The following is a 26,084-nucleotide window of genomic DNA, read 5'->3' as shown; positions in this document are numbered from 1 at the left end:
TAGAATACACCCACGTCTAGAAACTATAGAATACACTCACGTCTAGAAACTTTAGAATACACTCACGTCTTGAAACTATAAAATACACCCACGTCTAGAAACTATAAAATACTCCCACGCCAGACACTATACCATACTCTCACGTCAGACACTGTAAATACAATCACGTCTAGACTCTGTAAATACATTTACCTGTAGACACTTTAGAATACACTCACGTCTAGACACTTTAGAAAACACTCACATCTAGAAACTATAGAATACACTCAGGTTTAGACACTCAAAAATATACCCACGTCTTTTCACTTTAGAATACATCCACGTCTAGAAACTATAGAATACACTCACGTCTAGAAACTTTAGAATACACTCACGTCTTGAAACTATAAAATACACCCACGTCTAGAAACTATAAAATACTCTCACGCCAGACACTATACCATACTCTCACGTCAGACACTGTAAATACATTCACGTCTAAACTCTGTAAATACATTTACCTGTAGACACTTTAGAATACACTCACGTCTAGACACTTTAGAAAACACTCACGTCTAGAAACTATAGAATACACTCAGGTTTAGACACTCAAAAATATACCCACGTCTTTACACTTTAGAATACATCCACGTCTAGAAACTATAGAAAACACTCATGTCTAGACACTCAAAAATATACGCACGTCTAGAAACTTTAGAATACACCCACGTCTAGAAACTATAGAATACACCCACGTCTAGAAACTATAGAAAACACTCACATTTAGACACTCTAAAATACACCCACGTCTAGACACTATAAATACATTCACGTCTAGACACTTTAGAATACACTAATGTCTAGACACTGTAAATACATTTACGTGTAGACACTTTAGAATACACTCACGTCTAGACACTCAAAAATATACTCACGTCTAGAAACTATAGAATACACCCACGTATAAACACTATAAAGTACACTAACGTATAAACACTCTAAAATACACTCACGTATAAACTCTATAGAATACACCCACGGATAAACACTATAGAATACGCTCACGTCTGGACACTTTAGAATACACGCACGTCTAGACACTATATCATACCCTCACGCCAGACACTATAGAATACGCTCACGTATAAACACTATAAAGTACACTAACGTATAAACACTCTAAAATACACTCACGTATAAACTCTATAGAATACACCCACGTATAAACACTATAGAATACGCTCACGCATAGACACTAAATTACACTAATATATAAACACTATAGACTACACTAACGTCTAGACACTATAAACTACACTCACGCCAAGACAGCATCATTCACCATGCTTAGACTTTAGAATACAGTCATGTCTAGACACTTTAGAATCCACTAATGTCTAGACACTGTAACTACATTTACGTGTAGACACTTTAGAATCCACTAATGTCTAGACACTGTAACTACATTTACGTGTAGACACTTTAGGATACACTCACGTCTAGAAACTTTAGAATATATCCACGTCTAGAAACTATAGAATGCACTCACGTCTAGACACTCAAAAATATACTCACGTCTAGAAACTATAGAATACACTCAGGTTTAGACACTCAAAAATATACCCACGTCTTTTCACTTTAGAATACATCCACGTCTAGACACTATATCATCCTCTCCCGCCAGACACTATACCATACACCCACGCCAGTCGCTATACCATACTCTCACGCCAGTCACTATACCATACTCTCACGCCCGACACTATAACTACATTCACGTCTAGACACTTTAAAATACACTCACGTCTAGACAGTTTAGAATACACTAATGTCTAGACAATGTAAATACATTTACGTGTAGACACTTTAGGATACACTCACGTCTAGACAGTTTAGAATACACTAACGTATAAACACTATAGAATACGCTTACGCCTAGACACTTTAGAAAACACTCACGTCTAGAAACTTTAGAATATATCCACGTCTAGAAACTATAGAAAACACTCACATTTATACACTATAAAATACACCCCCGTCTAGACACTATATCATTCTCTCACGCCAGACACTATAGAATACGCGCACGCCTAGAGACTAAATTACACTAATATATAAACACTATAGACTACACTAACGTCTAGACACTGTATAATAAACCCACGTTTATAAACTAAAGAAAACACTCACATTGAGACACTATAAAATACACACACGTCTAGACACTATATCATCCTCTCACGCCAGACACTGTAATACATTCACGTCTAGACATTGTAAATACATTCACGTCTTGACACTTTAGAATACACGCACGTCTAGACACTATATCATACTCCCACGCCAGACACTATAGAATACGCGCACGCCTAGAGACTAAATTACACTAATATCTAGACACTATCTAGACACTATAAATACATTTACCTGTAGACACTTTAGAATCCCCTCACGTCTAGACACTTTGGAATACACTAATGTCTAGACCCTGTAAATACATTTACCTGTAGACACTTTAGAATCCACTAATGTCTAGACACTATAAATACATTCACGTTTAGACACTTTAGAATACCCCCACGTCTAGACACTATATCATTCTCTCACGCCAGACACTATAGAATGCTCTCACGTCTGGACACTTTAGAATACACGCACGTCTAGACACTATAGAATACACCCACGGATAAACACTATAGAATACTTACGTAACAAATAAAATCTAAAATACACAGAATACCCCCACGTATAAACACTATAAAGTACACTAACGTATAAACACTATAGCATACACTCACGTATAAACTCTATAGAATACACCCACGGATAAACACTATAGAATACTTACGTAACAAATAAAATCTAAAATACACAGAATACCCCCACGTATAAACACTATAAAGTACACTAACGTATAAACACTATAGAATACGCTTACGCCTAGACACTTTAGAAAACACTCACGTCTAGAAACTATAGAATGCACTCACGTCTAGACACTCAAAAATATACTCACGTCTAGAAACTTTAGAATATATCCACGTCTAGAAACTATAGAATACACTCACGTCTACACACTTTAGAATACACTAGCGTCTACACACTATACAATACTCTCACGCCAGACACTATAGAATGCTCTCACGTCTGGACACTTTAGAATACACTAGCGTCTACACACTATACAATCCTCTGACCCCAGACACTTTAGAATACATTCACGTCTAGGCACTTTAGAATACACTAGCGTCTACACACTATACAATCCTCTGACGCCAGACACTTTAGAATACGCTCACGTCTGGACACTTTAGAATACCCCCACGTCTAGAAACTATAGAATACACTCACGTATACACACTATAGAATACACTCACGTCTACACACTATACAATCCTCTGACGCCAGACACTTTAGAATACATTCACGTCTAGACCCTTTAGAATACACTAACGTCTAGACACTGTATAATAAACCCACGTTTATAAACTAAAGAAAACACTCACATTGAGACACTATAAAATACACCCCCGTCTAGACACTATATCATCCTCTCCCGCCAGACACTATACCATACTCTCACGCCCGACACTATAACTACATTCACGTCTAGACCCTTTAGAATACACTAACGTTTTGACACTTTATAATAAACCTACGTTTAGAAACTAAAGAAAACACTCACATTTATACACTATAAAATACACCCCCGTCTAGACACTATATCATACCCTCACGCCAGACACTATAGAATGCTCTCACGTCTGGACACTTTAGAATACACGCACGTCTAGACACTATAGAATACGCGCACGCCTAGAGACTAAATTACACTAATATCTAGACACTATAGAATACGCTCACGCCTAGACACTAAATTACACTAATATCTAGACACTATAGAATACACTAACGTCTAGACAGTATAAACTACACTCACGCCAAGACACCAGCATTCACCATGCTTAGACTTTAGAATACAGTCATGTCTAAACAACTAGTCTAGTGTGTAAAGGTAAGACATGAGAATGCACTCACGTTTAGGCACTGAAATACACTCGCGTCTAAACACTAGTCTAGTGTGTAAAGGTAAGACATGGGAATGCACTCACGTTTAACATTGAAGTACACAGATGCATAGCTTTAGTCGTTAAACTGCATTCCTTTGAGATTTATAGTCAATCGAATATCGAGTTATGCTGTTGTAAGTCTGCACAGGAGTGTAGATTAATCAAATAACGATAACAAATCTAAATATAGGAGTTATTGTTAATAAACCGAAACGAATGACGCTTTCCTTTGATTTCGAGTTTTTACCAGGTCACACGAAGGCTAAGTGGATAAAACGAGAAATAACAATTGAGGAGTTTAGTTTCGGTCTGTCCATAACGTACGGATCAAACCTGAATAATTGCACAGATCAGGTTTGTAAATAAAAACCTAAAACATATCTGAAAAGTTTTAAAGATTCTATATTAATTTTGAGCCTGAAGCTCATCAGTATAGATGAAATACAATTACAAAACACAAGTTACATGTATATTAACTATTAATGATAATATACATGTACCATTAGTAATACATGTACAGCAGGCTGTTGACATGTACATCAATAATAAATGAATACATACACAATTATTAAAACAAATAATCACTGAGGCTATATAAGGGCTTCTGAGTGCTGAGGGTTAACTTAAAACAGTTCTTAGCTTATCCGCGATAAGAGTTCAATAAGCTTTAATAATTGAACAGTATGTTTATCAATAAAAAGAACAGCCAATATTTGATATTATCGAAGTGGTGATCGATAACATTATAGTCGTGACGTCACGACGGAATTTACGTCATTATCAATATAAGCCAAATCCTGTTACATTCATAGTGCCATAAATTAAATGCAACAACACTTTATAGGTTACAATGTACTTTATAGAAGCCGAGTGGAACGGGAATGCACATATATCATAATAAAAGCCAGCCTTTGCATTAGGGTATACTCATATCCATACATTACAATTCCATGATGTACATCTACGTGTATATAAAACACAAGCCATTTGGACTGTTTATCAGTTGTGGGTGTGTGCATGCCTCTCGACCACAGCCAGCGGTACATTTCACACCTACCCATTCTTTTAAATTAGATTCCTTGTTTATTGAAATCACACCGAAACCAAGAGGTATGCATATGATTGTTGATGTACGGAACTTGATGGATTACGAGATAGCCAGGCACTTAGAAGACATGCAATATACAAACTAATTATCTTAAACGATTTTCTAGCTGAGAAGAAACCTACATTTCTAACATCCTGCAATTGGCATCGTGATCGCGCACGAAAGTGTGAGTATCATAGCGGGCAGCAAATGGACCCCAGATGATGTTGATAGCGCGCATTGTACTTCTAAACTGGGAACGTGCATCTTGTCTACAGTGTGACGTCATATATATTTATAATGCGATCTTTTGTTACGCGTAAATGTGTTTCTGAGCAAACAATAGAATAGTTGAACGTGTTAAGTGAGAGTTAAATGGAAATATGTGGAAAATTAAGCGTTTATTTATTTGTTTGTTTTTGCTTTATTTATAAAATATTTCAAGGCAATAAAAATTAACAATTGCAGAAAGAATCGTTAGAACGTTAGTAAAAGGTCAATTATGCATATTTACAAGCAAAACATGATGTGTGACCGATTTATAAACGTTATATCTATATTTCGTGATAACCAGGTGAGACAACTAAGAGTAGTTCATAGCCATATTACCAAATTGTCTTATACAGTAAATGAGAAATCTTAAAATATATTTCCGAAATCAAGTATAATCTTATAAAGACAGACATTTCGTGGCATTAAATTTGCCGTGTGCATCATTCGGAACAGATCGGTCAATATTGAGAAAAATGTACCGAGAAGTGTATCTATGATAATGAGTCTTGATTAAATATTCTCTGTAATGTCAAACATTCAAATCGCACTCTATGTGGTTTGTCAACTCATTTATCGATTTTCGTGTGTGATATCGTACCTATTATATACGGTATATTAAAGGGAAGATGAGATGTTATGCATGTATATATATATATGACATGTAATTTATGTTTTATAATATCGTATTATCTTATATGTATCTGGTGGGATAGCGTGTTGTGTGGTGTTCCCATCGTAATACAGGCTCCAGTAAACATCAATTCACTCGAAACGAAATCATTTAAAAGTTAAAGTCAAATAAGATAAATAGGATGATACAGACGTTCATATATGTGCATTTTTATTGTGAAAGTACAGATATGAAAAATTATGTACAAATTACACGAGATATTTATAAGTACAGAGATACGATGAAAACCGATCGATACAGAATGTGTTTTGTCAACTGTGGTTTTTGTAGCAAGGCTACACAAATGTGACAACACTATCTAGCAATCCGTTCATTTGATCAACATCTTACTTACATGTAAATGTAAGTACATTGTAATATAAGGTGTTATCTAGAGCACAATCTTCTCGTTACTGTCATATCTGAAAAGTCCTTTAACTAATTCACCCCTAAAATTTCATAATGGACTATTCCAACCTTTGAATTGGGCGAGTTCAAATGTGTCTTCAGGGGTGAATGAGTTAATAACTAAACTTTATTTATTTTACAACAATTATAAAACAAGTTTTTCATTTATATTAATCACTCTTGTTGGTCCATGTGGAAGTGCGCAGAGAGTCTTAATGTGGGAGGAAACCAGAGCACTTTGAGAAAATTCAATATAAGGTTGGCCAGGTGACCCCACACATCCTCATGTCCGAACGGGGAATCGAACCCTGGTCATCTTGATGAAAGACGAGTGTGCTATCTTCTGCGGCACACGACCAATCAAACAACATAAAACGAAAGCGCTTTCGACTGAAGTATCTATATATATATACTGTTACACAGTTTGAGTAGCATCGCAAAGTCAAAGTCAAGTTTATTTTATTTTATTTTGTCTAATAAAAGTAAAGAAAATCTTTATCTCCATCTTTCCGAATTCGACCGTGCTATTTTTGGTAAAACATAATTGGGAAGGATCTAGATTTGGGGCATTAAACTCATTAGTGTTGCTCCTAATTAAACGTACACGTCAATTAACCCCCCAGCCACAATCCACACTCCTCGACATGGACGGTAAGACATCATCAATACAGGAGCGAGGCGATGACTCCGGCGATGATGGAGAAAACACCGGGCTGGTAGGCTACTGTGACGGACAGTCGTCCATCTGTACATCTGTAGCCGTTACCGACCGACCGTACATACAACAATTATCCGTGAAGATTGTTTACTAGAAAATTTACCCTTTCATTCCTCGAATTTATAGGCACCCTGAGTCGGAGGGAATTGGCCATTTCTAAGAACTACGTTTATCCCCACAAATCAATACTCTCGGGTTTCCTCACAAACGCGCGCGGTGATCAAATCACTCGCCACTTACTCCATGCCATTTCCAATACGCCCAAATTGATATCCCAGCCCATCAGCTAGCAGTGCATGAAATGACGTTGGTTTTATTCCAAGCACGTTGAGGAATGGCGTTACATCTTGTTTTTATATAAAATTATGAAACCCTAGGTCTAGCGAGATTCACATTGCTCGAATTCCGCCGATTCCGAAAGTAGATTACTTCCTCTAATTGGAGCCCTTATGACTCGGGGTAATTCTATTCCACTTTGTATTCTTACACATAGAGTGCCTGGGATGTTTACCAGTACAAGACAGTTGATTTAATTTGATTCCGTTGATCTGGTGTAGTTATGGCTGTAAGGCCAACACCGGTGTCAATAAAACGTCAACAAATGTCCCGTATTCTGCCAGTAAAAATATATATTTTAGTGCCTATATATCGCCAATTTCTCTCCAAGTACTGTTTACGTTTATTTTTACAGCTGTGAAATATTGTTTTAGTGTTAAACGAACCAGAGCACGCGTCAGGTGTATACCACAGTTGGTGAACACCCATTTTGTTCTAGATCCGTTGGGTGGCTTTTCGAAATAGCGTTGATACCTAACCTTTATTATTGAGAAAATGAGAAACAAAATCTCTTATTAGAATTATAGACGGAAAGTGTATTTCTCAATTGGTAACTTGAACCTTAGATCATAGTTCAATTGTATAGGATCACTATAACAATTTCAATGATGGTTTTTTATTGTCAATGCCTGTTAATGTAAGCTGGTTGTAACAACACAGATACTTGCATACGTATATATATACGGGTCAACGGACCTGTTCCAACCTCGAAGTGACGTCATATAACAGGGTTACACCACGATCTAATTACCATGTTACCCATTAGCATAGATTTAGTTTATTTAGCAAATTGATAGGCCACATGTTATTAAATTTCTTTAGTCCTATCCTAACCGAAGCTTGCCTGAATTTGAAAGAAGACATCATGAAGGTGAGGCAACGCCTGGTGCAGGAAATATTTTTTCTGTGTAGCTGGTTCCGGTTCCGGTTGTTGGGTTCTTGCTGTCTTCCTAACGTTCTCGTCGGCTGATGTAACTGTATCATCGATCGGAATATTACTTCAAAATCCTTTGTGTTTAAATGCTGTTATATTTTTTTCTGTTTTAACTTACAAAACATCTTTCTTGAACAAAAATAATTGAAAACACACTATGTTCTTTTCTTTCCAAAAATGCAAGACCGTTCCCGTTTTAAAAGTCTAGCTTTTTTCCTGTTGCCTTCAGCAGGTGTTCAGCCTTCATTAAGTCAATATAGGAGTTAGCTAAGAGTAAATCTGGAAGGTTTTTCTGAAGAAACAACAAAAGTGTTTGGTCAGCAGCGCGCTATATATACTCCGTTATCGCACAATCTACGAGGAAAGGAATACAGCGCGTGTATAGTATGCGTTATATACAATTGTTTATCTATGATCACAGTGATGACTGTTTGCACTGCAATAACGAATGCATAAAAACAAATTCTCTGTATAACGCGTATGAATACATGCTAATATAGAACAAGGAATAATAACGCACGTGTACCTGTCACGTCATCGGCTTTCACAACTCAAAACTTATCTCTCAATCAAATTATCATCATCAAAGTTCAGCATTTCTCTTACAACAAAGGGCGATGTTGATTATTGCGAAACATGGGGAGATGAAGCTGCGATAAACGGCCGTCACTATCTGTCTGTCGGCACCGGAGGCTTATGAGAAGTATATCTGTCCTTTGAGGGTTATAGATCAGTGATTTTGAAGCACGTGTGAGTTTTCTGACAGAATTAGCATAAAAACTGGGATCAATATACTACCCAGCATCGAATCTTTGGGAGCGACACACGCAACATACGGCTTCGATCCGTCTTCATATCTTCTCTATAAACCCAAGATGTTCTACGGTAAAAGAGCGCTTAAAATAACCTAGTTGTGAATAAGTTGTTCTGATGCTCGAGAGGGAATCCCTTCTCAAAATCATTTATACCTTACTGAAAGTTTTAAGTATATATGGCGGTTCTACTATAGTCTCGTACAGCCGTCACAACGAGGCGCGTTCGACTATGCTTGACAGTTAAACCCAAGGCAGCTCACGATCAGTATAGGTAGCGAGAGAGAGTCTGACGCCTGCTCGTAACGCTCGGTAACGCGGTCTTCCGTTGCTCCCTGGTAAATTATACATGTGTACACACAAACAACACAGGTATATGTTTTGGTTGAGTTTCATTACTGCGTGCAAAGCCATGGGTTGTGTGTGTGCTAACAAGGGATGCTGACAACGTAAGTGGAGCGTGCGAAATAGTCCCCTTGTTTATCCCCCAAATCGGAGCATGTGGATAATTCTGTCTTCTGTCGTCAATGGATAAATACTACACAAGATGAAAAACATGAACAATAGGAAAAGGTAAGTAAATATATGTGTCGTGCTTTCCCTCCTACACACGTGTTTCCACACATAGATCTACAGTCCTTCTCCACGGATTTGTCTGTGCCGCTAAGACAGGCTAATTAATTTCGCGGAAATCATCTTTTCACAGGGAAAAAATCCTCTACGGGTCATAATAACATCTCTAGTAGTTATCGATCTCTTTACAGCCATCGTTGCCTATAACTCAAAAACACGAGCGGCGCCAGACCGAGGGACAAGACCTCCCCTTCATTTGGTGATATCTATTAGTAGTATATGTGTACGTAGATCTGTGTGATCAGTGCCATTTGTCAACATGGGGTATAAGTTAATATTGATTCAGAAACATTTAACTAGATGTCACGTATGAAAACAAACATAAAGAGATTATTTATGAACGTTGGTGATTATGGTTAGTACCGGTCTGTACAAATTTCTCTACAAATCGTATAGGTTTTCCAGACGATATCTATCTGTAATTTGAACGACAATTAATTGAGCGGTAAAGTCAGAAATCTACATCCTCGGGCTAAAACAACCTGTGTGGCGTATACATCCTAGTAATACCTGGAACAAATCGTTCATTTTATGCGAATGGCGAAGAGTGTTGTGAATAAAACCAGGCGTGTTAACGTTTGGTTCGACACCTCTTGGTACATATGATGGACAATTAATACGGGTTTGTGACAAACTAGATACACGGGTACGCCGATGTAATTGGTAGGTATAGGTTTTATTACTTAGGAAAGTGGTCCGGTTTCTCAGCTGTACACAAACAACACACCTGTTGTATTGGTGTGTAGAAGTTAAACATGCGGTATGATTGCTACGCTTCAGTGGGTATTAGTGTATTATGTTTCCACCACTTTCGTGCAGCAGTTGTTGGTTCTTTTGTTTACAAAAGCATGCACATTTAATAGCTTTTGATTGTTTCGTATTTCGTCTTTTCATCAGAACAGGCAATGTAATGACGGAAACAGCTGATGATGGGACTAACAAGGGGCATATTAAGTGTCACATCACTTAATGGCACTCCTCCTGGTTACATTAATATGATATAAGACTGACCAGGGGTGCTTTGGAAGCCGAATAGAAATAGTAGATACTAATATAAAGAAATGTATATATTTGTTGCATACATATGGGATCTTAGATGTACCCTAACCATTGGACGCAGACGGAAACCTCCCATCCCCTCATAAGTCGCCTCATAAATCAACCCTTGTGAACACACCAAGCCTCCTCCTCCACCCCCAGTAATAACTTGCAGAGGATCTTAATTTGAATATGTTTGGATTCGTGCAATTTTATTACAGAATATTGACGTTAGTTTAAGAGTATTTTATCCCGGATTCCAACATACCTGCAATGGATTTCAGAGGTATAGGAAACAAGCTTAGAGCTTTGGTATGTCTGTTCCAACAGTAATTATTCTACAAGGAAAGGTCTATAAAACATTTGTGAGGAGTGTTGTTGTCTACAATAATGACCTCACTTATACAAAACTTTGATAATTTCGGTTTCTTTCTTTCTTGTAATGAGCAACTGTCGACTCAAATAAGCGGTAATACTAACGTAATATTGTACACCCGAGAATAGCACCAACTAGTCTCTGTAGGACAAGCGCCAACTTAGCAACGTAAACTACTTACAGGACTAGCGCTAACTTAGGAAAATAAAATACCTACAGGACAAGCGCCAAATTAGCAACGTAAAATACCTAATGGACTAGCGCTAACTTAGTAACGTAGAGTACCTAAAGGACTAGCGCTAACTTAGCAACGTAAAAGTACCTATATGACTAGCGCTAACTTAGCAACGTAAAGTCCCTACAGAACCAGCGTCATATTAGCAACGTAACGTACTTATATGAGTAAGTACCTATATGACCAGCGCCAACTTAGCAACGTAAAGTCCCTACAGGACTAACGCCAACTTAGCAACGTAAAGTCCCCACAGGACTAGCGCCAACTTAGCAACGTAAAGTCCCCATAGGACTAGCGCCAACTTAGCAAAGTAAAGTCCCCATAGGACTAGCGCCAACTTAGTAACGTAAAGTCCCCACAGGACTAGCGACAACTTAGCGACATAAAGTCCCCATAGGACTAGCGCCAACTTAGCAACGTAGAGTCCCCATAGGACTAGCGCCAACTTAGCAACGTAGAGTCCCCATAGGACTAGCGCCAACTTAGCAACGTAAAGTCCCCATAGATCTAGCGCAAACTTAGCACCGTAAAGTCCCCACAGGACTAGCGACAACTTAGCAACGTAAAGTCCCCACAGGACTAGCGCCAACTTAGCCACGTAAAGTCCCCACAGGACTAGCGACAACTTAGCGACATAAAGTCCCCATAGGACTAGCGCCAACTTAGCAAAGTAAAGTCCCCATCGGACTAGCGCCAACTTAGCAACGTAAAGTCCCTACAGGACTAACGCCACCTTAGCAACGTAAAGTCCCCACAGGACTAGCGCCAACTTAGCCACGTAAAGTCCCCACAGGACTAGCGACAACTTAGCGACATAAAGTCCCCATAGGACTAGCGCCAACTTAGCAACGTAGAGTCCCCATAGGACTAGCGCCAACTTAGCAACGTAGAGTCCCCATAGGACTAGCGCCAACTTAGCAACGTAGAGTCCCCATAGGACTAGCGCCAACTTAGCAACGTAAAGTCCCCATAGATCTAGCGCAAACTTAGCAACGTAAAGTCCCCACAGGACTAGCGACAACTTAGCGACGTAAAGTCCCCATAGGACTAGCGCCAACTTAGCAACGTAAAGTCCCCATAGGACTAGCGCCAACTTAGCAACGTAAAGTCCCCACAGGACTAGCGACAACTTAACAACGTAAAGTCCCCATAGGGCTAGCGCCAACTTAACAACGTAAAGTCCCCACAGGACTGGTGCCAACTTAGCAACGTAAAGTCCCCATAGGACTAGCGCCAACTTAGCAACGTAAAGTCCCCACAGGACTAGCGACAACCTAACAACGTAAAGTCCCCACAGGACTAGCGCCAACTTCACAACGTAAAGTCCCCACAGGACTGGTGCCAGCTGAGTAACGTAAAATACTTTGAGGTCTAAAACCAACTTAGCTAGGTAGTTATTCACTGCTTGTTTCTGTAAACTATACCTATATATACAATTGGACATTGATGGATCGATATTTACATTAAACTTGAAACCGGAAGCAATGTTAGTTTTAAGGCATGTATTTTCACCAGTTCGATAATCAATGAGTTGACGAAAGGGACCACCTGTTTCATACCATCAAAACCACTCGCGCTGTGCAAAGCTCGGCAGCACACACGTTGACCTATAGGTCAACGTATATATGAAAGTAATTTGGGAATACTTACTCCGGAAATATACCTTCGTTGCTATGTAAACAATTCGTGAATAGAGACCAGCTTTCTCGAAGAACAAGAGTAGCGGAGAGCGCCTTTGATGTAGATAATCGCGCTATGTATAATTCATACATGTACTCAATAACATTACGTACCTATATCTGTATACATGTACAACTGAATACTCGGCCTGGCAAGGTCATACATGTATGATGTATACATGTGTCTTTGTTATACATTGTACATATATACAGAACACTTATATATATAGGTGTTTAAGAAATACAACAAAAACTTGCAAGAAATGTGGCTTTTAATTGCTTTTCATTCACTTTCTGTTACAGACAGAAATTGTATGATATTTTTACAAGTAGGACATACTCGTACTGTTATAAACATCATCCGGAAGTTATTGCATTTTGGTACGAAACTATAGGAATTAAACATTTCAAAGTAATTTGTCCAGATAAAAGCTATACAGTTCATAAGGGGCTGTAGGAAATACCTTACAGGTACAGGGAAAATGGTCTTGACATTTTACCGGAACTCTTGTACGAGCATGTCCGAAGCGTCTTCATGACAGCGACAACGGACATTGGATGCTTCTCCGATTTCGACATGCAGATTACCGAAAGGAAGTTTTGGGACCACAGAGAGATTTTCGTTCGAGTAGTAAAACCATCGTTTTAGAGTTACAAATTATTAAACTGTTTTCCGAGCCAGCTTTATTCATGAAAAGGCATCGACAATAGACTAGTCATTTTGGAATGCTCATGAAATCATGGTTGTAACTTGAAACAAACTCAATATCACGTACATGGAAATGAAGGGAATTATTGATGAGAGATCGTACTTGGAGACTGGAATATATGTTCGGCAGGCGGTGAAACAGTATATATACTATACAGGGATATCAGTTTTCATTCACTTAAATGCACGTACATGTGGGTTAATATAACCTGGAATAAGCTAAAACCATGTTCACAGCAAATTTGCGCACTTATCTTACTGCTTCCGGGGTAAGGAAGACGTCCAATCATTTATGTAATTTAGGATCACGCGCTTGACCGAGACGGACTTTGAGCAGACAATTTGGTGGGAAGTCGGAAAAATGTCTATTTGTTATATGAAGAAGAACCTATTCCAGGATATTTCTAAACTGGGTATATTGGCATTAGTCGAAATCTACTTTAAGGAAAACGTGTGTAAATGTAAACGAATGCTAATGTGCAATGACTCGGACCGAAACTTGAACCCAGAACCTACGAACTCTAAACGGATGCTTTCCAAGCTGAGCGAATCGATAACCGGTCATCGCCACAACCCAGATCTCGTAGAGTGGTCAGTCATTGCTACGGTTACAATCAGTGACATTATAGAAAGGTCATCGAAAAAATTTCGAAAGCTGAAAACGACGAAGTATTCGGTGAAGCTTTCAAGAACAAAAATATTCGTAATTGTAAACATTTTTATTTTCAAAATCTGGAAGGCGATTGATACTCTGGGAAACCGTCATTTGAGTCGTCTGTTTGTGTCATTATAAATATTACAAATGAATCAGTAATGTTGAACTCTGCATGACCATCGCAAGAGATCAATAATAATCCTCCAAAATAACTACAGTGGTTGTCATTGATACATAAACCAAACAGATATATGCACTTGTTTTTTTATAGTCATACATAAAAATAATGATAAAACTGAAGTTCGAGATTCGGTCATGGAGATTTGCAGCAATAGAAAAAAAGGCAATGTGCTTGTATGCCAATGGCATAAGTATAGCGAAAATGTCACGCAAATCAAGTTTGGTGGGGAACATGCTTTTATTGGAGGGCTGGGGCACATATAGATGACGAGCCAATCAGAGCGGCCATTGTTCATTGACGGCTACTCGCACGCGAGGGAGAAGAGATTGAATTTTTGTGACTCTCGTTTACCAATCTATGGTACCGACGATATTTATAGCACATACGGAGTGATCGCACACAAACGATTACCTATCAAAACCGAGACCTATTGAGACCGTTAACACTGTATTATACCACGTAGGTTTATGTTGGTGTTGTGTTTTGGTCGTCTGCCGCCAGCCCTCTGGACTGGAGTCAAACCGCGTGTCAAGGCCAGACTCCACATCTTCCTTAGTTACCAGGGCGGCTACTTCGTGGTTAAATGAGGAAATAATATAAACAGGTTTTAAAAGACAGCAGTTTCCCCAGTGAATATATAACGTTATAGTTTTGTCTTACGTTAATTAAAAAGATGGATAATTTCAACCTTCTGTTGTAAGGATGATCTCTCTTGCGGAACTCTTTTCTAAAACAACCGTGTTTGCACTACCTGCTGACATTCAGAAAGTCATATAGATGTAGACGATAGTTCACGTGATTTTGTTCTACCCATCGTACTCTTGGAACAAAATTTAAACCAACTTATGCAAACTGATCTCGTTCAATCAAGACCCTTTTTGTCTGCGCAAGCTACGTCCAATAGAGGATAATGCAGATATAAAACGTCTGGTTGAACGAGACTAGTTTGCATAGATTGGTTTTAATTTTGTTCCAACAGTCCGGTGGGTAGAACATATAATCACGTGAAGTATTGCCTACATCTTTATGACTTTTAGAAGTAGTTACGGCCCTTGGCCATACGCACGTACTGATGAACGACAGCATCGAAATATTAAAATGTGAATAAATATCTGAAAACCACACATACAATACAAGAAGAACCGGCTTATACTCAACCCTCAAAACTCGCACAAATATATATAAAGACTCTTTTTTACCCTCATTGATTCACCTTCATCGATTCGCCTTTGGAACAAATTACCACAAAATATAAGAGAAAGTTCATCAGTACATACGCTAAAAACTAATCTCAGCAATAGCAATACAACAAACGCTGCTCCAAACAACTTAACTCCGGTAATCCCAAAGGTCGAATACTCCACTCTAGAAAGGCTCAAATGTAGCTCACTCAACGATCATTTATTTCATAAAAACCTAATAGACTCATCACGTTGTTCTTGTGGGTTTACCATAGAAGACAGTTATCATGTTTTGTTCACATGTACCAAATACACAGCAGTTTTTTTTTTTTTATCAAATACCATTTTAAAATATGACATACAAAATAATGTAGATGTTCTTTTGTGAGAGATCATAATTTAATGAAAGGGAAAATTCTGAAATATTTCATGCCGTACACGACTTTATAATGTTATTTCTTTATCTTCTTTATTTCTATTCAAACAAATGTACCAGTAAATAGTTTACAGCCGATGTGCTAGATGCATTCTTTAAAATCAATACATCTCCATATCTCGTTACCGTTTTGTCCATCTGTCATCATCAATATGTGCAAATGTCCGTGTAGACTGTGCCGTAATGTCCAATAGAGGAAAGGAATTAGGATAGGCTCTTAGCTTGTTTTCCAGTCCGCTTTATTCTTTGTTTTGAAATTTGTTTAATGTGCAAAAAATGGAAATAAAATAATGTTTAAACCAGGGACGTATACTGTCCCTGTTTAAACTAAATGTTTTACCAACGCAATATTTAGACGTCAGGAATCGTAACGTCATAAACAGGTCATTGAGGCATACAGCAGCAATACGCTGTCGACGTAAAAAGGAGCTGTGTGTCACAAATTCGTCTTGTGACGAGAGAAAAAATAATACATAGAAAATGCCAAGGGTTTTCGTTGAATATCCTAAATATTTATTCGCTTAGAATTTTGTATCGTTTTTACACGTGATAACCCTAGCGAAAATTTTACTGAGCTTCTGTCGATGTTGACGCTATTGTGTAAGCTTCATGGTGTATTAGTTGAATTAAAAGCACATTGCTAACTATAAGCATGACATCTTTAGTCAAAGTTTTGCGACAGGATGTGAAAGTATATATCAATGTGAAGTAAACCAAATCAAACTGAGGTAAGGTAAATCAGGCTCAAGTAAAGTAAACCAAACTGAGGTAAGGTAAATCAGGCTAAAGTAAAGTGAATCAAACTGAGGTAAGGTAAATCAGGCTAAAGTAAAGTAAACCAAACTGAGGTAAGGTAAATCAGGCTAAAGTAAAGTAAACCAAACTGAGGTAAGGTAAATCAGGCTAAAGTAAAGAAAACCAAACCTAGGTAAGGTAAATCGGGCTAAAGTAAAGTGAATCAAACTGAGGTAAGGTAAATCGGGCTAAAGTAAAGTAAACCAAACTGAGGTAAGGTAAATCGGGCTAAAGTAAAATAAACCAAACTGAGGTAAGGTAAATCGGGCTAAAGTAAAGTAAGTAAACTAAACTAATTATAAGGTAAGGTAAATCTGTCTAAATTTTAGTAGATCAAAATGAGGTTTATAAATCCGTTGATTCAAAATAACATTGATCAATTTGGAAGCCGCAAATTAAACGTTGTACGAATGAAATCTTTTTTTTTATAACAATTATGATATCAAGAAGTTTCATTAAGACTGTACTGTTGTCCTTGATGTACTTTGTAATTGTCAATATGTTTGATTGATTCGGTACATATAACAACTTATAGTGAATCGAGTGTCTTCTTTAAATCAAATTAATTTATATTACAAGTATTAATGGTACATTTAGGTCCTTTGGGAAATTTCACATATGTAATTTTCTATAATTGAGCACGAACGCCAACCTCCACTTAAGACACAAGTATCATGTAAATATTTAGCTTTCGTATTTAAAATGTTAGTCAATGACTGTTTTCAAAGCAATGCATTTCTCGTGCAGTCGTTGTTGGAAGTTGGCCGGCCCGCCAACATTACAAACATTACACGGAGTGATTATAAACGATCTCGAGAGTCTTCCGACCTTGTAATTTGGAATTTTGATAAGAACCCGAACTCGTATGATGGAATTTCCGTATACCTGCTTATGGTGTTGAGATCTTAATGTGTGATTCTTACAGACACTATAGACTTTATCTAGATGTTTACTTCTCTGAGTTACTTTGCTCAGCACTTTGAGATTCTAGCTCACAGAGCCAACCCGATGGGATCTGATTGGTGCTTAGACACAAAGCGTTTCTAAGCCGTAGTTAATTAACGCAATCAGCCCATTGGTGATTTATCGTGACCGCTTGCTGAAGAAACAATGGCGAAGACGTGTTTGATGCATATACATACATGCGCGCAGTCTATAATTACTGAAGGGAGGGATACGTACAGGCACAACTGTATAACCCTATAAATCAAGATGGACCCATAGTGGACGAGAAGGAGGTCAGGCGATGTCTTGCCCCCTCCCCCCTCCCCGTGTCCCCTCTCCTTTCCCCCAATCCGACCTACTCTTTTCCTCCTGGCCCTCTTTTGCAACCTCTTACCTTAGTGTTGTATGTTGGGCAAGGCAGTAAACAGGTTTTTATCCCAGTACCGGGACATACCAAGATCATGAAAAATAGTGATTATTCTTCCCTGCTAAACGTTCAGCTTTTAGAGTAATCGAAACAACTGGTAACTCCGTTTTCAATATGATGTAGCCGGGTGGAATGCTGTGCTGGGTTCCTTCGGAATGGTGTTTAAGTGCAGGTACCACTCGAATGTCGGCATCAGAATTCCGCGCTTTCGCAAAGAGCAAATACCCCAATTTACCGCCTCCAACATACAAACAAAAACTTAGCGACACGCCCTTAAATGACCTTAGCTGTTAATACGCTTAATCTTATAAACCAAATCCCGCATAACAACCTCTCTCATGTTATTATCTACTAAAGATCTGGATCAACTACATGCAGTTGACGTTACAACGGTTTAGGAGAAACTAGTAAAATGTCGGTTTAAACGTCATGTTATACTAGGTCGCATCAGAAATATAAAGGACGAATAAAACGTTTTTTTAAATCAATACGTTTGCAGACATTGTATTTGGCTTTCGTACACATTGCCGTGCTCAGTGAAACGATTTACATCAATTTTGTTACGTCAATTTCTATCAGACCGTTCTCAAGTTGCAGGCTTTATCTTTTCGGTGCGATTTGTGAAAATATTGCCAAAGCAGTCAATCGGTGTCCGCAATCCGATATATCTCTACATCTCTCTAAACGATTTAATTCTGTAAAGTGAATTTGATTAAAGTTTTGAAGTAGGCTTATCTTTCCATCAGAGAATCCTAAAAGGTGATAGGCGGCGCTGACAGACAACTCCTTGTGTATCCTACAAGAGGTAACCACGTTAGGGGGTGCTGACAGACACCACCTCGTGTTGCCTACCGGAGGAAACCATGTTAGGCGCCACTGACAGACACCTCCTTCTGTTTCCTACCAGAGGAAACCACATTAGGTGGCACTGACGGACATCTTCTTGTGTTTCCTTCCAGAGGAAACCACGTTAGGCGACGCTGACAGACATCAACTTGTGTTTCATACCAGAGGAAACCACGTTAGGCGGCACTGACAGACACCTCCTTGTGTTTCCTACCAGAGGGAACCATGTTAGGCGGCGCTGACAGACACCGGTTTGTGTATCCTACCAGAGGTAACCACGTTAGGGGGCGCTGACAGACACCACCTCGTGTTTCCTACCAGAAGAAACCATGTTAGGCGCCACTGACAGACACCTCCTTGTGTTTCCTACCAGAGGTAACCACTGTTTCCTGCCAGAGGTAACCACGTTAGGTGGCACTGACAGACACCTCCTCGTTTTTTTCTACCAGGGGAAACCACGTTAGGCGTGCCTACCAGAGAAAACCACGTTAGGCGGCACTGACAGCCACCTCTTCGTGTTCCCTACCAGGGGAAACCACGTTAGGCGTGCCTACCAGAGAAAACCACGTTAGGCGGCACTGATAGACACCAACTTGTGTTTCCTACCAGAGGAAACCGCGTTAGGCGGCACTGACAGACACCTCCTCGTTTTTCCTACCATAAGAAACCACTATAGGCGGCGCTGACAGATACCAACTCGTGTTTCCTACCAGAAGAAACCATGTTAGGCGCCACTGAAAGACAACTCCTTGTGTTTCCTACCAGAGGGAACCATGTTAGGCGGCGCTGACAGACACCTCCTTGTGTTGCCTACCAGAGGAAACTACGTTAGGTGGCGCTGACAGACACATCCTTGTGTTTCATACCAGAGGGAACCATGTAAGGCGGCGCTGACAGACACCGGTTTGTGCATCCTACCAGAGGTAACCACGTTAGGTGGCGCTGACATTCACCTCCTTGTGTTGCCTGCCAGAGGAAACCACATTAGGCGGCGCTTACAGACACAACCTTGTGTTTCCTACCAGAGGCAAACACGTTAGGCGGCACTGACAGACCCCCCCTCGTGTTTCCTACCAGAGGTAACCACGTTAGGTGGCACTGACAGACACCTCCTCGTGTTTCCTACCAGAGGTAACCACGTTAGGTGGCGCTGACAGTCACCTCCTTGTGTTGCCTGCCAGAGGAAACCCCATTAGGCGGCGCTTACAGACACCACCTTGTGTTTCCTACTAGAGGAAACCACGTTAGGTGGCGCTGACATTCACCTCCTTGTGTTCCCTGCCAGAGGAAACCGCGTTTGGTGGCACTGACAGACACCTCCTCGTGTTGCCTACCAGAGAAAACCACGTTAGGCGGCACTGACAGACACCAACTTGTGTTTCCTACCAGAGGAAACCGCGTTAGGCGGCACTGATAGACACCTCCTTGTGTTTCCTACCAGAGGAAACCACGTTAGGCGGCACTGACAGACACCTCCTCGTGTTTCCTAACAGAGGTAACCACGTAAGGTTGCGCTGACAGTCACCTCCTTGTGTTGCCTGCCAGAGGAAACCCCATTAGGCGGCGCTTACAGACACCACCTTGTGTTTCCTACTAGAGGAAACCACGTTAGGTGGCGCTGACATTCACCTCCTTGTGTTCCCTGCCAGAGGAAACCGCGTTTGGTGGCACTGACAGACCCCTCCTCGTGTTGCCTACCAGAGAAAACCACGTTAGGCGGCACTGACAGACACCAACTTGTGTTTCCTACCAGAGGCAACCACGTTAGGCGGCACTGACAGACACCTCCTCGTGTTTCCTACCAGAGGTAACCACGTTAGGGGGCGCTGACAGACACCTCCTCGTGTTGCCTACCAGAGAAAACCCCGTTAGGCGGCACTGACAGACACCAACTTGTGTTTCCTACCAGAGGTAACCACGTTAGGCGGCACTGACAGACGCCTCCTCGTGTTTCCTACCAGAGGTAACCACGTTAGGCGGCACTGACAGACACCTACTCGTGTTTCCTACCAGAGGTAACCACGTAAGGTTGCGCTGACAGTCACCTCCTTGTGCTGCCTGCCAGAGGAAACCCCATTAGGCGACGCTTACAGACACCACCTTGTGTTTCCTACTAGAGGAAACCACGTTAGGTGGCGCTGACATTCACCTCCTTGTGTTCCCTGCCAGAGGAAACCGCGTTTGGTGGCACTGACAGACACCTCCTCGTGTTGCCCACCAGAGAAAACCACGTTAGGCGGCACTGACAGCCACCAACTTGTGTTTCCTACCAGAGGAAACCGCGTTAGGCGGCACTGACAGACGCCTCCTCGTTTTTCCTACCATAAGAAACCACTATAGGCGGCGCTGACAGATACCAACTTGTGTTTCCTACCAGAGGAAACCACGTAAGGCGGCGCTGACAGACACCTCCTTGTGTTTCCTACCAGGGGAAACCATGTTAGGCGGCACTGACAGACACCTCCTTGTGTTTCCTACCAGAGGAAACCACATTAGGTGGCACTGACGGAGATCTTCTTGTGTTTCCTTCCAGAGGAAACCACGTTAGGCGGCACTGACAGACACCTCCTCGTGTTTCCTACCAGAGGTAACCACGTAAGGTTGCGCTGACAGTCACCTCCTTGTGTTGCCTGCCAGAGGAAACCCCATTAGGCGACGCTTACAGACACCACCTTGTGTTTCCTACTAGAGGAAACCACGTTAGGTGGCGCTGACATTCCTACTTGTGTTTCTTACCAGAGAAACCCACGTTAGGCGGCACTGACAGACACCTCCTCGTTTTTCCTACCAGAGGAAACCACGTTAGGCGGCACTGACAGACACCTTCTTGTGTTTTCTACCAGAGGAAACCGCGTTAGGCGGCGCTGACAGACACCTACTTGTGTTTCTTACCAGAGAAAACCACGTTAGGCGGCACTGACAGACACCAACTTGTGTTTCCTACCAGAGGTAACCACGTTAGGCGGCACTGACAGACACCTCTTCGTGTTCCCTACCAGGGGAAACCACGTTAGGCGGCACTGACAGACAACTCCTTGTGTTACCCATCAGAGGAAAGCATGTTAGACGGCGCTGACAGACATCTTGTGTTTCCTGTCAGAGGAAACCACGTTAGGTGGCGCTGACATTCACCTCCTTGTGTTGCCTGCCAGAGGAAACTCCATTAGGTGGCGCTTACAGACACCACCTTGTGTTTCCTACCAGAGGAAACCGCGTTAGGCGGCGCTGACAGACACCTACTTGTGTTACCCATCAGAGGAAAGCATGTTAGACGGCGCTGACAGACATCTTGTGTTTCCTGTCAGAGGAAACCACGTTAGGTGGCGCTGACATTCACCTTCTTGTGTTGCCTGCCAGAGAAAACTCCATTAGGCGGCGCTTACAGACACCACCTTGTGTTTCCTACCAGAGGAAACCACGTTAGGCGGCGCTGACAGACACTTCATCGTGTTCCCTTTCAGGGGAAACCACGTTAGGCGGCGTTAACAGACACCTCGTTGTGTTTCCTACCAGAGGAAACCACGTAAGGCGGCGCTGACAGACACCTCCTTGTGTTGCTTACCAGAGGAAACTACGTTAGGTGGCGCTGACAGACACATCCTTGTGTTTCCTTCCAGAGGAAACCACGTTAGGCGGCGCTGACAGACACCAACTTGTGTTTCCTACCAGAGGAAACCACGTTAGGCGGCGCTTACAGACACCTCTGCGTGTTCCCTACCAGAGGAAACCGCGTTAGGCGGCGCTGACAGACAACTGAGTGTGTATCCTACCAGATGAAACCACGTTAGGCGGCGCTGACAGATACCTCCTTGTGTATTCTAACAGAGGAAACCACGTTAGGCGGCGCTGACAGACACTTCATCGTGTTCCCTTTCAGGGGAAACCACGTTAGGCGGCGTTAACAGACACCTCGTTGTGTTTCCTACCAGAGGAAACCACGTAAGGCGGCGCTGACAGACACATCCTTGTGTTACCTACCAGAGGAAACCACGTTATGCGGCGCTGACAGACAACTCCTTGTGTTGCCTACCAGAGGAAACCACGTTAGGCGGCACTGACAGACACCTCCTTGTGTTTCCTACCAGGGGAAACCATGTTAGGCGGCACTGACAGACACCTCCTTGTGTTTCCTACCAGGGGAAACCACGTAAGGCGGCACTGACAGACACCTCCTCGTGTTGCCTACCAGAGGAAACCACGTTAGGCGGCACTGACAGACAACTCCTTCTGTATCCTACCAGAGAAAACCACGTAAGGGGGCGCTATCAGACACATCCTTGTGTTGCCTACCAGAGGAAACCACGTTAGGTGGCGCTGACGGACACCACCTTGTGTTGCCTACCAGGAGAAACCATGGTAGGCGGCGCTGACAGACACAACCTTGGGATATATCTCGAGATCTTGCACCAATGAGCTCTAAATGATTATTAATTAGTCTCGGTAATAACCGAATTTTCTGTCCGAGTATTTAATCGCCCATTGTGACAGTAACTTCCACGTGTCTCAACTGAATGGCAGGTAATGACGTAGCCACGATTTTCATTAATTTTAATTAAGATTAAGATTCGGACTTTTTTGGTAAGATGAATAAAATCAAAATCTACTTATCAGATTTCGACATTAAACACGTCATTTACAAAAGTAAGCGGAAAATACCTCGCATGCGGCATTTTGGGTATCTTTGAGATAATTGTTATTCCTAGATCGAAGAAAAGAAAATTTGATTTAAATTCAGCAATAATGCATTAACTTTTCTCCCATTAAACGGCAGTAAACTCCTACTGCCTTCTGTAGGTATAGATATTCTAAGGTTAAAATATTAGGTTATTTTATCCGAATAAAACTACAGAAAATTTGGTACCGCTTCCCAACAATCCTAGAAGTCAGTATGTATTATAAAACCTCTTATGAAAATCCTGTTATCTGATTGGTCGAGACAAATTGTTCATTCAACATTGTCACGGTTGCTTTAACATTGAGTCGATGGAAGGGTATTTTCCGACACCCTAGCAACGAGTGGCAGTGTGTGTGACAGTGCAAAATAGTGATTTCGCAAAGAAGATGCGCGTACGGTTCGTTTCAGCCGCCATGTTGTCTTTCGGTATAATGAAATAAATACTACATTAATAAGAGTGTGACAGTGTCTAGGGTCACCCCCAGGATATCACTGTCACCCGTGGCTAATATAGGCGTATGGCCAGACAGACCACGAGTCAAATATCAAACAGTGAGAAAGTGTGGCAGGACTAAAATCGTTACCGGTTTGAAACGAAAACGAAGCACTTGCTAAATCTGCATGAAGGACGAAGATGGGGTATATGTATGAAAGAGAGATGGCTGAGTTGGTAAGGCGTCTGACGGTCTTCGATCACTAGCCCTTCACCGACGGGTCGCGGGTTCGAGACCTACGTGGGGCAATCGTGAGGTAACGGCAGCAGGTCGGTGTTTTTTTCTCTGGGTACTCCGGCTTTCCTCCACCATCAAAACATGGGACGTCCTTCAATGACTTGAATGTCTGTTAATAGGACGTAAAACGCAAACAAACCAAACCAAACCAAAGTTTTGTTTGGTAATTGATTGGCTGATTTCACCTAAAACAAGGACAATGTCTATGGCATGATTTGTTCGTGTAACTGAAATAACATCTGTAATACATTATTCTGCGAAAAGCTTCATTCTAGTCTGAAAAAAATCACAGTTTAATCATGCCAATTTTAGTTGCTCAAGTAGTCAAAGACATGGCACTAATCTTTTTCAAGAATAACAGATGATGCTAATTTCTGGCTCCACTAGCGTGGGATGTATCGAAGTGTTAGTCAACACAGGTATACGTACCGGGTTTATATTAATCACACCAGGTATGCACTCTACTAAGGTTAGACGTACGGGCATCAGAAATAATTAACCGAAGGTCGAACGTATCGTTATCAGCGGATTCCCGCCACGCCATAAGACGTCAAAACATCAGCAAATTGACGGCATGTGCTCAATGTATCTAGAATAAATGTTATCAGTATCCATTCTATCGAGGCCTAATTATTCGCCGGAAGACTTGACATTATTTTCTTTTTGCGAAAATTGTTTTCGCGATTTCATATTCGCGACAGGGACAAACTAACAAATATATTGCTAACGTTAAAATTATTAATATTCGTGGAAACATAATTCGTGTTTGTTTATTTTCGTCTCCCTTTTCCTGACCTTGTATAGAGGTTAAGGACTCGAAGGCTTGCGGGTTCGAGTCACGGCACGGCACTGTGTTGTATCTCTGAGCAAGATACTTTGCTCCGCTTGTTCCAGTCTACTCAGCTGTAAATGAGTACGTTGTTGGGCAGTGCTAAAATTATTGAATGCCAGCTGTGAGCGCCGAAATGGCAGCACCGGCTGTATGCTCAACAGGGAGTTGAGAAAGATATTGGCTGGTTGCAAAGGCCCTATAACTTTGAGACGACCTACGAACTAGGATGTGATAAAGCGGTATATAAATACAAATACTCAACAATTACATATTGTTTTCGTTAAGAGGCATTTTATGTAACCGGGAAATACACTAGGCGGGGATTACAATCGTATGAGACACTTGCTGATCGAGGTCCGTGAGTCCTAACAATAACGTTATTGTCAGTACAAGGTGTTCGTCGAGTCGACAACAACCTAATTG

At 41.0% G+C, this 26,084-nt stretch overlaps 1 protein-coding gene across 4 annotated transcripts in view; it reads left to right on the top strand.

Annotated features, from left to right (window-relative positions):
* Nucleotides 1-9,545: 9,545 nt before the first annotated feature.
* Nucleotides 9,546-26,084, top strand: part of LOC110445208 — a 106,093-nt gene continuing 89,554 nt past the window's right edge. For 3 of the 4 annotated variants that reach the window (XM_021489713.1, XM_021489710.1, XM_021489708.1), the window contains exon 1: nucleotides 9,547-9,860. In XM_021489713.1, the coding sequence (XP_021345388.1) occupies nucleotides 9,835-9,860 (26 nt within the window). In that variant the 5' untranslated portion in view covers nucleotides 9,547-9,834. Of the gene's footprint in view, nucleotides 9,861-26,084 lie in introns of all 4 variants that reach the window. The other variant, XM_021489705.1, reaches the window with a different exon arrangement.

The sequence above is a fragment of the Mizuhopecten yessoensis genome, unplaced genomic scaffold (assembly GCF_002113885.1).
Source record: "Mizuhopecten yessoensis strain PY_sf001 unplaced genomic scaffold, ASM211388v2 scaffold2111, whole genome shotgun sequence".
NCBI classification, from domain to species: Eukaryota; Metazoa; Mollusca; class Bivalvia; order Pectinida; family Pectinidae; genus Mizuhopecten; species Mizuhopecten yessoensis.
Note: the sequence above shows the minus strand (reverse complement) of the source record. Positions and strands in the feature narration are given on the sequence as shown.